At 39.2% G+C, this 13,630-nt stretch overlaps 1 protein-coding gene across 5 annotated transcripts in view; it reads right to left on the reverse strand.

The window, feature by feature from the left end:
- UGGT1 (UDP-glucose glycoprotein glucosyltransferase 1) overlaps window positions 1-13,630 on the reverse strand; it is a 184,949-nt gene that overhangs the window by 126,760 nt on the left and 44,559 nt on the right. For 4 of the 5 annotated variants that reach the window (XM_053667479.1, XM_053667477.1, XM_053667476.1 and 1 more), the window contains one exon: window positions 5,360-5,534. In XM_053667479.1, coding sequence (XP_053523454.1) covers window positions 5,360-5,534 — 175 coding nt within the window. Of the gene's footprint in view, window positions 1-5,359; window positions 5,535-13,630 lie in introns of those variants that run through there. The other variant, XM_053667480.1, reaches the window with a different exon arrangement.

Below are 13,630 nucleotides of genomic sequence, written 5' to 3' on the forward strand. Positions count from 1 at the left end.
CCATATTAAATCTGGACCAAATTTTTTTCCTCACTCAAGGAAATGTTTATTGAATTTTTTTGTTTTCATTTTTATTTTTCTATTGTTTTTCAGTTGCAGTTGTCCTGTATTTTCCCCATTACTCTCCCCTATCCCTTCCCCCTCACTCTGTCAATTCCCCCTCATTGTCCATGCCCATGAGTCCTATTCATGGTCCTTTGTTTTGCCCTTCCCCTTCCTTCACCCATTATCCGCCTCACTCCCCCCACACTGGTCACTGTCAGTTTGTTCTTTATTTCCAAGCCTCTGGTTCTACTTTGCTAATTAGACTCCACTTAAAGGTGAGATAATATGGTCTTTGTCTTTCAATGCCTGGCTTATTTCACTTAGCATATGCTCTCCAGTTCCATTCATGCTGTTGTGAAGGGTAGGATTTTCTTCTTTCTTACTGCTGTGCAGTATTCCATTGTGTAAATGTAGCAGTTTTTTGATTCATTCATTTACTGATGGGCACTTAGGCTGTTTCCAGCACTTAGCTATTGTAAATAACACAAGGTTCTTTCAGACTTGATTCGGGATTCTTAGTATATAATCCCAACAGTAGAATTGCCAGATCAAAAGGCAATGACATCTTTAATTTTTGGAGGAAATTCCATAGTTTTCCACAGTGGCTGTACCAATCTACATTCCCACCAACAGTGTAAGAGGGTTCCCTGTTCTCTACAATCTTGCCAGCACTTGTTTGTTGATTTATTTGATGGCCATTCTGACTGGTGTGAAGTGGTATCTCATTGTGGCTTAAATTTCCATTTTTCTAAAGGTTAGTGATGTTGAGCATTTTTTCATGTCTCTAGGGGACCTCTGTTTATCCTCCTTGAAGAAGAGTCTGTCCAAGTCCTTTGCCCATTTTTTAATTGGGTTGTTTGCCTTGTAGTGTAGAGTCATGTGAGTTCTTTATATATTTTGGAGATCACACCCTTGTCCAAGAAATTACTGACAAATGTTTTTCTGCACGGTTGGTTCCCTTTTCATCTTGTTGATGTTTTCTTTAGATGTACAGCTTTTTAGTTTAATGTAGCGCCATTTGTTTATTCTTTCCTTTCTATCCCAAGTCCTGGGGCATGTATCAGTGAAAATGGTGCTGTGTGTAAAGTCTGAGATTTTCCTGCCTATGTTCTCCTCTAGGATTTTTATGGGGTCATGAATTTAAGTCTTTAATTTTGGTGCATCATATACATTGGTGATCTAGTTTAATTTTTTTCCATGTACTTATCCAGATCTCCCAACACCATTTATTAATGTGGGTCTCTTGTAGACAGCATATGTGTGGGTCATGTTTTCCAATCCATTCAGCTACCCTATGTCTTTTGATTAGAGCATTTAATCCATTTACATTTATGGTTAGTACTGATAGGTGCTTAGTCATTGGCATTATTTCCTTTCATACCTGTGTTCCTCTCTGTCTCACTCTAAACATCATCTTCTTCAAGCAGTCCATTTAGCATTTGTTGCAACGCTAGTTTAGTGGAGGTGTAGTCTTTTAACCTCTTTTTGTCTGGGACCATCCTTATTTTGCCTTCCATTTTGAGAGCCTTGATGAGTACAGCAGTCTTGCTTGCAGGCCTTTGCTTTTCATTGGTCATTATATCTCTTACCACTCCCTTCTGGCTTGTAGTGTTTTTGTTCAGAAATCAACTGCTAGTCTTAAGAGAGTTTCCTTGTATGTTACCATTTATTTCTCCTTGCTTCATTTAAGATTCTCTCTGTCTTTAAAATTTGACATTTTCATTATGATGTGTTATGGAATGGGCCTCTTTGGGTTCATCTTGATTGGGACCCTCTGTGCTTCCTGAACTTGCATGGCTTTTCCCCTCTCCAGGTTAGAGAATTTTTCTGTCATTACTTTTTCAAACAGGTTTTCTATCCCTTGCTTCTTTTCTTCTCCTTCTGGTATCCCTATTATGTGACTGTTGTTGCGATTCACATTGTCCTGCAGTTCGCTTAAGCTACCCTCATACTTTTTTAGTCCTTTTCCCCTTGTATTGCTCTGCCTGGGTATTTCTTTCTACCTTGTCTTTCAGTTCGTTAATTCGGTCCTCTCCTTCATCCAGCCTGCTTGTAATTACTTCTAGTGTATTTTTTATCAGATGCTGTATTCTTCGTTTCTTTCTGGATCTTGTTTATACTTTCTATTTTTTTCTTGCTGTTGTAGTTCCCACTCATTTCCTTGTAGTAGTCTGTGAGTTCCTTCAGCATCCCTATCACAATTCTTTTGAATTCTATGTCTGTTAGATTGCTTGCCTTCAATTCATTTAGCTCTTTTACTGGTGATTCTTCCATTCCTTTCGACTGAGGTTTCTTTCTTTACCTCCCCATTTTAAGAGAGTTTTTTTGTTTGTTTGTTTCTATGTCTCAGTGCTCTGCTTTGCCTGCCTATTTTCACGGGGTGGACCTCTGTGGTACAAGTTCTGTGGGACTGAGTAGTATAGTCTCTTTTAACTCCTTCTTTGGATGCTCTAGGGTTGCAACGAGACAAGGAGATCAAAGAGACTGTTTGTGTGGGCTCTCTTGTACTTGACCTTCATTTGTTTATAGCTTCTTTGTCGGTGCATTCTCCTCTCCATTGGGCTTACTGGTGGTTACAACACCCACCTTGTTTTGTATGCTGTTGTATAGGTGTTGGTAAACAAAGCAGTATTACCAGACAATCAAACCTATGCCACCAAAAGGTTTGACCCCCCCATCACAGCTGCGATCTCCATTGCAATCAAGCAAACATTATTAAAGGTGAAGAGAGATTACAAATATTATAAGATATGACAAACGCAATATGAGATGACTACACAAAAGGGAAACGTTATTGAGTAGAAAGAGGGAGGAGAATTGATAAGAGTAGGGATATAACTGAGGCAAAAAAAGGGAATGAACAAAATTTAAAACATAAGTAAAACATGGAAGGGTGATGGAAACAATCAGTAAGAAAATGGAATATTATATTATGAGGTTTGAAGTAAAATTAAAAGGATATTGGACCAACAGGAACAGAACTGCAAAAAAGCCACAGCAGGGTCGATAGCAATGACAGCTTTAATCTGGGCCAAATTAAATATAATTTACAGGACTTCCGCCAAGATGGAGGTATAGGTGGATGTGCCGTACCTTCTCACACAACCAAGTTTAGGGACAACTAAATATTAGCACCAGAAAACACAACCAGAACACGGAAAACTGAACTTTTCGGAAGTCCGCTAACAACAAATTCTTCAGCCCGACCGGTAAGGGGCGAAACCGGCGTCTGGTGAGGAGTTGCAAAGGAGGGCTCGGTCGGACCCGGGCGCGGAATCCAGACGCGCGAATCCGGACGCGCAGGTTCCAGACGCAGGATTGGACCTGGTGAGCTACCGAGCGACCCACCGGGTGAGCGACTGAGGAGGAGACAGTGGGGAGGCGGTGCTGCGTGTTGACTGCAGTTGCCTGATTGCAAGCGAGCGAGGGAGTGGGCGATTGGACCGGCAGCAGAGGGCGCCAAGGCGATAGAGGGCTCCGCCATTTCCCCGCTCTGACCACGCCCCCACATACAGCGTCACAACCCAGCGACCTGGGAGTCCAAGGTGCCGCTTCTCATATTTAAAGGGCCAGAACAGACCAAAAATGTCACAGGAAGATCTCAGAGCCCCAGAGATAAATCTAAGCGACGAAGAAATAGCAAAACTCTCAGACGCACAGTTTAAAACACTGGTCATCAGCTTCCTCACAGATCTGGTTGATTATAGCCACAAATTAGAGAAACATATGAAGGCTAAATTAAGGGAAATGAATGGAATTCCACAGGAAACCCATAGAGATGAAAAGGAAACTGGGACTCAAATCAATGCAGTGGACCAGAAGAAAGCAAATAATGGCCAAACAGAAAAGAGTCAAGGAGCAAGAATTCAAAGAAATGAGGAGAGTCTTAGGAACCTCCAGGACATCTTTAAACGCTCCAATATCCGAATTATAGGGGTACCAGAAGGGGGAAAGACACAACCGCCAGTGGAAAAATTATTTGAACAAATAATAAAAAGAAAATTTCCCCAATCTGGCAAAGGAAATAGACTTCCAAGAAATCCAAGAAGCCCAGAGAGTACCAAAAAAGTTGGACTCAAGAAGAAACACACCAAGGCATATCATAATTACATTAGCCAAAATTAAAATGAAGGAGAGAATCCTAGAAGCAGCAAGAGCTAAGGGGACAATCACCTACAAAGGAGTCCCCATCAGACTGTCAGCAGATTTCTCAAAAGAGACCTTACAGGCAACAAGGGGCTGGAAAGAAATATTCCAAGTCATGAAATCTAAAGACCTACAACCAAGATTGCTCTATCCAGCAAAACTTTCATTTAGAATGGAAGGACAGATAAGGTGCTTCTCAGATAAGACCAAATTCAAGGAGTTCATCATCACCAAGCCCTTATTATATGAAATGTTAAAGGGACTTATCTAAGGAAAAGAAGTTAAAGAAACATGAACAGTGAAAGAACAACAAGCTCACAGTTATTAACAACCACACCTAAAACGAAAGCAAACTAAAAGAACAGCTAGATCAGGAGTGGAAATATAGAAATGAAGATCTCAAGGAGGGTTAGCAACAGGGGAGTGGGAGGAGGAGATGGGGGGAGAAGGTACAGAAAATAAATAGCATAGACAGTAGATAGAAAATAGATGGGGGGGGCAAGAATAGCATGGGAAATATAGAACCTAAAGGACTTGAGACACATGGACATAAACTAAAGGGGGGTAATGGTGGGGATGGGGGGGGCAGGGTGGAGGGGAATGAAGGGGGGAATAGAACAACTGTAACAGCATAATCAATTAAAAAAATAAAAAAAATAAATAAAAATAAAAATAAAAAATAAAATAAATATAATTTACATGGTTCATTTTGAAATAAGATATATACTGTATGAAACATCTTTTTAATATTTTACTTATGTATTTTTAGAGAGGGGCAGGGAGGGGGAGAGAGGGAAATATCAACATATGGTTGCTGCCATTACCCCTCACTTGCAACCTGGCCCACAACCTACACATGTGCCCTGACTGGGAATCAAACAGGTGATCCTTCAGTTTACAGGCTGCTTGGTATTCAATGCACTCAGCCACACCAGCCAGGGCTATTAAACTCTTTTCTAGCATAATTGTTTTACATTCCTTCAGAAAGGCAAGTAAAATACCTCACATGTACAAATAACATTTTATAAAAAAGTACTTCACTTCTCAAGAAACTAGTTCAAATAATTCTAAACTAGCTCTATAAAAGGGGCAAATAATTCCCTTATGTGTTATGAGCATGCTGGACAAAATGAAATTTAAAACAATCATAAAACAAATCAATACTTACAGATATATAATGCCTGAATACGTAATTGAGTTTGCCTGCATTGCTTTTTGATATAAGCTGGCGGTGGAAATTGTAAAATGCCTCATAACCGATCTCAGAGTAGAAAATCACCACTGGACTCTCAGGATTAGATGAGGGGTATTTGTGATCGCCTTTAAACAATAAGGGTTTGGGTCTGAAAATGAATGCGGATGTTAATTAATAACTGTTATCAATACCTACAGAAGGGGGGAAAAACCAGAAAAAAAATATATATATATCCACATCTCATAGTACAAAACTTTAATAAGTTATTCTACTATATAGAATATAATTACCTTTTTATCTGAAGACATACGTACAAATAATGCAAAAAACCAGAAGAATACTTCAAGCATATAATTTGCCATAACAGCATCTATCATTTTTACTACTTACTGTTATCTTCCTATTAATAGATTTAACATTTATGTTTTCCTCATACATTTTAAAATTTAACCCCCAAAACACTTCTCTAAGAACACCAAGATATAAATAGATTTTAATACATAGACTTTATAACTTACCAATCTCTCTTAATGAGTTATACCTGCATGTACTAAAGGAAAATTACTCCAGTAAAAACAAACCTATCTGTATAAATTTACAACCATAGAAAGAAGTCTAAAATAATATAACCTAAACCATTAAAAATAGGTATCACCTCTCAGAGAGGATACCTTGTCACTCTTCTCTTTATAAAATCTGCATTATTATTATAATAAATTAAACAATTTTTTAAATTACTCAAGTCTGTTGTCCCTAAAGGAGCACTTTATCACATAGATACCTCAAGCCTGATATGGCTAGAATGCACATTGGGTATTTTTGTTGTCACCCTGAGTAAGAAGCACTCATGTCATTTGGTGAGCAGAGTACAAGTGCAGGGCAGATAATCTAACTAAAGAACTAGCCCCACTGAAAACACCATTAGCACTTCTGATACAACAGAACAACACTACAGAGAAAGACCATTGCTATTCTATTCATAAGGCCAGTAGACGGGGTACAAAGTGTAATACTATAGCCAGAGAGAAGAAGGTAGTTCTATTCTATTGGGTTGGCCAAAAAGACCGATTTTTTCTGTAAAATAAAAGACACATTTTACATTTTAACCAATAACTTTACTGATTTGGATATTTCAAGTATGTCAGCTATCTCCCATATGGCAGAATATTGATTGTTCTCAATTAATGTCTCAATTTTATTATTATAAACTTCAACTGATCTACCTGACCGTGGAGCATCATCCAGCGACAATCTCCAGCATAAAATTATGCAAATCACTTTTGACACATTCCAACTGTCATACCACTTACTCCACAAACTGTACAAATCTTTTTTCTTGCATTTCAGTCGTGTTTTTACCTTTCTTGAAATAAGAAAGCATAATGTGCCAAAAATACTGCGTATTTTCTTCCATCTTCAATATTAAAATGGTTCACAAAACTACACCAATTCTGATGTTTTTTAAAAATGTATGCTGATATAACAGTTGTCACAATACAATCTAACAAAACTGTTTCGAATGACATTAAAGACAACTAAGCACTACTAGAGCCATCTTATCGAAAAACACAAACAAACTTTTTGGCCAACCAAATATTTAATATCTTCTAAGATGTTTTTAAAAATATTTTATGTAAACTATTTGTTTCTTTTTTTTTCAACTTTTATTTATTTTTTTTGTTTTTGTTTTTTTATTAATTTTATTTACCTATTTTTCAAGTACAGTTTTTTTTTTGTATATTTCTCCCATCCCAGCTTCCCCCGCTCCTTGCTCCCCACCTCCCTCCCATTTCCACCCCCCTTAGTTCTCGTCCCTGTATCCTTCCTATCTGTTCCTCCAAATCCCTCCCCCTTTTTCCCCTTAACTTCCCTTCCTCTCCCCTCTGGTCACTATCCCCTTGTTCTCTATATCGGTGTCTTTGTTTTGTTTTTTTTTTCTGCTTACTGGTTTGTTTTGTTGTTTAGCTTCCTGTTAAAAGTGAGATCATATGGTATTTGTCTTTCAACACCTGGCCTATTTCACTCAGCATAATGCTTTCCAGTTCCATCCACGTTGTTGCAAAGGGTAGTTGCTCCTTCTTTCTCTCTTTTCTCTCTGCTGCATAGAATTCCATTGTGTATATGAACCACAATTTTTTGATCCATTCATTTACTGATGGACACCTAGGTTGCTTCCAACTCTTGGCTATTGTAAATTGTGCTGCTATGAACATTGTGGTGCATAGGTTCTTTGATATTGATGTTTTAGGATTCTTAGGATATAATCCTAGCAGTGGAATTGTTGGGTCAAAAGGCAGGTCGATTTTTAGTTCACTGAGAAAATTCCACACTGTTTTCCACAATGGTTGTACCAGTCTGCACTCCCACCAACAGTGAACTAAGGACCCCTTTTCCCCACAACCTCTCCAACATTTGTTGTTTGTTGCTTTGTTTCTGATAGCCATCCTGATTGGTGTAAAGTGGTATCTCATTGTGGTTTTAATTTGCATCTCTCTGATAGCTAACGATATTGAGCATCTCTTCATGTGTCTCTGGATGTTCTGTATGTCCTCCTTGGAGAAGTGTCTGTTCAAGTCCTTTTCCCACTTTTTAATTAGGTTTGGTGTCTTCTTAGAGTGGAGTCTTGTAAGTTCTTTGTATATTTTGGAGATTAAACCTTTGTCTGAGCTATCATTGGCAAATATGTTTTCCCATACAGTTGGTTGTCTTGCTAAATTAATACTGTTTTCTTTAGCCCTGCAGAAGCTTTTAATTTTGATGAGATCCCATTTGTTTATTCTTTCCTTTATATTCCTTGCTCTAGGAGACATATCAGTAAAAAAGTTGCTGCGTGAAATATCTGAGATTTCCTTCCCGATGTTCAACTCTAGAACTTTAATGGTGTCACGGCTTGTATTTAAGTCTTTTATCCATCTTGAATTTCTTTTGGTATATGGTATAAGGTGGTGCTCAAGTTTCATTTTTTGGCACATAGCTGTACAGTTCTCCCAACACCATTTGTTGAAGAGGCTATCTTTACTCCATTTTATGTTACTGCCCCCTTTGTCAAATATTAATTGATTGTAGAGAGTTGTGTTGACTCTGGGCTCTCTGTTCTGTTCCACTGGTCTATGTGCCTATTTTTATGCCAGTACCAGGCTGTTTGGATTACAGTGGCCTTGTAATACAGTTTGATATCAGCTATTGTGATCCCTCCTACTTTGTTCTTCTTTCTGAAAAGAGCAGCTGCTATTCAGGCTCGTTTATGATTCCACATAAGTTTTTGAAGTGTTTGTTCTATGTCTGTGAAATATGCCATTGGTACTTTAATAGGTATTACATTGAATGTGTATATTGCTTTGGGTAGTATGGACATTGTGATGATGTTAATTCTTCCAATCCATGAACAAGGTATATGTTTCCATTTGTTTGTGTCTTCCTTGATTTCTTTCTTCAGGGCTGTGTAGTTTTCTGCATACAGGTTTTTTACCTTCATAGTTAGGTTTATTCCCAGATATTTTATTTTTGTGTTTGCTATATTGAGTGGGATTTTTTTCCTTGATTTCTGCTTCTGCTGATTCATTGTTGGTATACAAAAATTCCTTTGATTTCTGGGTATTGACTTTGTAACCAGCTGTTCTGCCAAATTCATTAATTAGTTCGAGCGGTTTTGGGGTAGAGTCTATAGGATTTTCCATGTACACTATCATGCCATCTGCAAACAGTGACAGTTTTGCTTCCTCCTTTCCTATTTGGATGCCTTTTATTTCCTTTTCTTGCCTGATTGCTGTGGCTAAAACTTCCAATACTATATTGAATAGAAGTGGTGAAAATGGACATCCTTGTCTTGTTCCTGATCTTAGTGGAAAAGCTTTTAGTTTTTTCCCATTGAGTATGATATTGGCTGTAGGTCTCTCATATATGGCCTCTATTATTTTGAGAAATGCTCCCTGTATACCCACTTTGCTGAGTGTTTTTATCATAAATGGTGTTGTACCTTATCAAAAGCTTTTTCCGCATCTATTGATATGATCATGTGGTTTTTGTGTTTGCTTTCATTTATGTGATGTATTACATTTACTGATTTGTGAATATTGAACCATCCTTGCACACCTGGGATGAATCCCACTTGGTCTTGGTGTATGATCTTTTTGATATATTGTTGGATGAGATTTGCCAATAATTTGTTGAGGATTTTAGCATCTATATTCATCAGCGATATTGGCCTGAAGTTTTCTTTCTTTGTTTTGTTTCTATCTGGTTTTGGAATTAAGTTGATGCTGGCTTCATAAAAAGAATTTGGGAGTTCTGCTTTGTAGAATTCTCCTGTGAAACCATCTGGTCCAGGGCTTTTGTGTGATGGGAGGTTTTTGATTACTGCTTCAATTTCTTTTGCTGTTATTGGTGTATTTAGATTTTCTGCTTCTTTTTCACTGAGTTTTGGAATATTGTATTTTTCTAGAAATGTGTCCATTTCCCCTAGGTTTTCAAATTTCTTGGCATACAGTTCTTCATAGTAATTTCTTACAGTCCCTTCTATTTCTGTGGTATAAGTTGTAATCTCTCCTCTTTCATTTCTGATTGTGTTTATTTGTGTCCTCTCTCTTCTTTTCTTGATGAGCCTACTTAAAGGCTTGTCTATTTTGTTTGTCTTCTCAAAGAACCAACTCCTGGATTCATTGATCCTTAGAATTGTGCTTTTAGTTTCTATGTCATTTAATTCTGCTCTAATCTTGGTTATTTCCTTCCTTCTGCTTGCTCTGGGCTGTCTTTGTTGTTATTCCTTGGCGTAGAGTTCTTGCAGGCGTAGGGTTAGGTTGTTTGTTTGAAATGTTTCTATCTTCTTTAGGTAGGCCTGTATTGCTATAAACTTCCCTCTCAGGACTGCCTTTGCTGTGTCCCATAAGTTTTGGGTTGTTGTGAGATCATTTTCATTTGTTTCCAGAAACGTTTTCATTTCTTTCCTAATTTCATTCTTGACCCATTCGGTGTTTAATAGCATACCATTCAGTCTCCATGATTTTGGGTGCTTTGGGTTTTTTCTTTGGGGTTGGTTTCCAATTTCAGTCCCTTGTGGTCAGAGAAGATGCTTGGTATGATTTCAATTTTCTTGAATTTGTTGAGGCTCATTTTGCGTCCTATCACGTGGTCTATCTTTGAAAATGTTCTATGTGCATTTGAAAAGAATGTGTATTTAACTTCTTTGGGATGAAGGGCTCTATATATATCAGTTAAGTCCATTTCATCTAGGCTGTTGTTTAATGCCGCAATATCATTGTTTGTATTTTATTTGGAAGATCTGTCCATTTTCGACTGTGGGGTGTTAAAATCCCCTACTATAATTGTGTTGCTGTCAATATCTTTCTTGAAGTCCTCTATGATTTTCTTGATATATTTGGGTGCCCCTATGTTTGGTGCATATATGTTTACAATGCTAATGTCTTCTTGGTGGATTCTTCCCTTGAGTATACTGAAGGGACCTTCTGGGTCTCTCTTTATGGCTCTTTTTTTGAAGTCTATTTTGTCCGACATGAGAATTGGTACCCCAGCTTTTTTTTCTTGTCCGTTTGCTTGGAAAACTTGTTTTCAGCCTTTCACTTTTAGTCTGTGATGGTCTTTTGTCCTGAGGTGGGTCTCTTGTAGGCAACATATGTGTGGGTCATGCTTTCTTATCCATTCAGCTATTCTGTGTCTTTTGATTGGAGCATTTAATCCATTTGCATTTAAGGTTATTATTGATAGGTACTTATTCATTGCCATTTTTGTACCTGTGTTTCTCTCTGTCTTCCTCTTGTCCTTCCTTCCCTTAAAACAGTCCATTTAGTATTTCTTGCAAAGCTGGTTTGGTGGAGGTGTATTCTTTTAGATTTCTTTTGTCTTGGAAGCTCCTTATTTGGCTTTCTATCTTGATTGAGAGCCTTGCTGGGTAAAGTAGCCCTGGTTGTAGGCCTCTGTTTCTCATTACTTGGAGTATTTCTTGCCATTCTCTTCTTGCTTGGAGTGTTTCCATTGAGAAGTCAGTAGCTAACCTTATTGGGGCTCCCTTGTATGTTACTTGTTTTTTCTCCCTTGCTGCCTTTAAGATTCTCTCTTTGTCTTGGAATTTTGCCATTTTGATGATGATGTGTCTTGAAGTGGGCCTCCTTGGGTTCCTCTTGATTGGACTCTCTGTGAATCCTGGATTTGTGTGACTTTTTCTCTCATCAAATTAGGGAAATTTTCTCTCATTACTCGTTCAAATACGTTTTCTATCCCTTGTTCTTCTTCTTCTCCTTCTGGTATTCCTATTATTTGGATATTATTACGTTTCATATTGTCTTGCATTTCTCTTCATCCCTCTTCATTCTTTCTGAGCCTCTTTTCATTTTCTTGCTCTTTCTGTGAGATGCTTTCTACCTTGTCCTCCAACTCACTAATCCTATCCTCCGCTTCATCTATCCTACTTTTGAAACTTTCTACTGTGTTCCTCATTTGGAAATTGTATTCTTCATTTCCTCTTGTCCTTTGCTGATAGTTTCCATTTCCTTTTTCATGTTGATGTAGTTTGCAGAGAGATCATTGTAGTTCCCCTGTAGTTTCTGGTAGTTCACAGTGAGCTCTTTGAACTTCGTAATAACCAGTGCTTTTTAGTTCCCCTGTAGTTTCTGGTAGTTCACTGTGAGCTCTTTGAACTTCGTAATAACCAGTGCTTTGAATTCACTATCTGATAGTTGAATAGCCTGTATTTCATCTAACATTCTTTCTGAAGTTTCTGCTTTTTCTTTCATTTGGAGATTGTTTCTTTGTCTTCCCATTGTTTGAGACTCTTCTGGTTAGTCTCTGCTTCTAAAATTGATCTGTTCTGACACCCTGGGTTTATGGTATGAACTTCTGTGGTATGATCCTTGTGAAGTTCAGTGGTGTAGACTCCTTCAGGTTTCTTGATGTTCTCCATCTCCACCTACTCTCACGCTGGTCCTCACGCTGGTCCCCACGCTGGTCCCCGCGCTGGTAACCTACCACTGCTGAATATCCCGGCTCTAGTAGCCGCCTCCTCAAGCGCACAGGCCCGTTAGTACGGCAGCGGCACAGGGGCCAAGAATGTCCCGGCTCCCGTAGCTAACTCCTCTGGCACCCAGGCCCGTCACAGGGATTTGGAGTGTCTGGCTCGAGTAGCTGACTCCTTGGCGCCCAGGCCCCTCTCTATGGCAGCGGTACAGGGGCCTCTAATGTACTGGCTCCCGTAGCTGACTCCTCTGCCGCCCAGGACCGTCACAGGGGATTGGAGTGTCCCGGCTCCCATACCTGACTCCCCCGCATCCAGTCCCATCACTATGGCAGCAGTACAAGGATAGAGAATGTCCCGGCTCTCATAGCTGGCTCCCAGGCGCCCAGGCCCGTCTCTATGGCGGCGTCACAGGGGCCTCCAGTGTCCCAGCTCCTGCATCTGACTCTTCTGTTGCCCAGGCCCATAGCTATGGCAGCGGCACAGGGGCCGAGAATGTCCCAGCTCCGGTACCTGACTCCTCTGGTACCCAGGACCATCACAGGGGCTTGGAGTGTCTGGCTCCTGTACCTGACTCCCTGGCTCCCAGGCCTGTTGCTATGGCAGCAGCACAGGGGCCACGTGTGTCCCAGCTCCAGTAGCTGACTCTCCCGTTTTCTGGTGTTTCAGCGTCAGTCACAATCTCTGGTCTTTTAATTTCATAAATGCTGGGTAACCCATGGTTTATTGTGCTGTTTTTCTATAGATCTGCCACGATTTTCACCCATGAGTACAGGAGCTAGAATCAGCTCCATCCTACTCAGTCGCCATCTTCCCAGCATCCCCCCAATATTTATCCAGTAAAGTAAACAGACCTGTAAGCAAAAAGCTAGCCTATTATCACCAATTTAATATTCAAATTAATGCTAAAATTATCCTTTAAATAGCTTTCTTTCTTTGAAACTAACACTATCCTGAGAAACCATATTATTAATATAATTACTTCAGGCACTGTATTTAATACAGAGTATTCTTTTCTTTTAATATGATTATGCTATTTTAATTTCTTTTAATATGATAATAGCATATGATTATGCTATTACAGATGTCCCATTTTCCCCCCTTCACTCCCCTCCACCCTGCACATTCCCTTCCACCCCCATTTCCCCCCTTTAGTTCATGTCCATGGGTCGTACATATAAGTTCTTCAGTTTCTATATTTCCTATAATATTCTAAACCTGCCCCTATTTTCTACGCACCATTTATGTTACCTATTCTTTTTCCCTTTTCCTCCACTCTC

This window comes from Artibeus jamaicensis, unplaced genomic scaffold (genome assembly GCF_021234435.1).
Source record: "Artibeus jamaicensis isolate MK-2021 breed Jamaican fruit bat unplaced genomic scaffold, CSHL_Jam_final contig_469, whole genome shotgun sequence".
Lineage (NCBI taxonomy): Eukaryota > Metazoa > Chordata > Mammalia > Chiroptera > Phyllostomidae > Artibeus > Artibeus jamaicensis.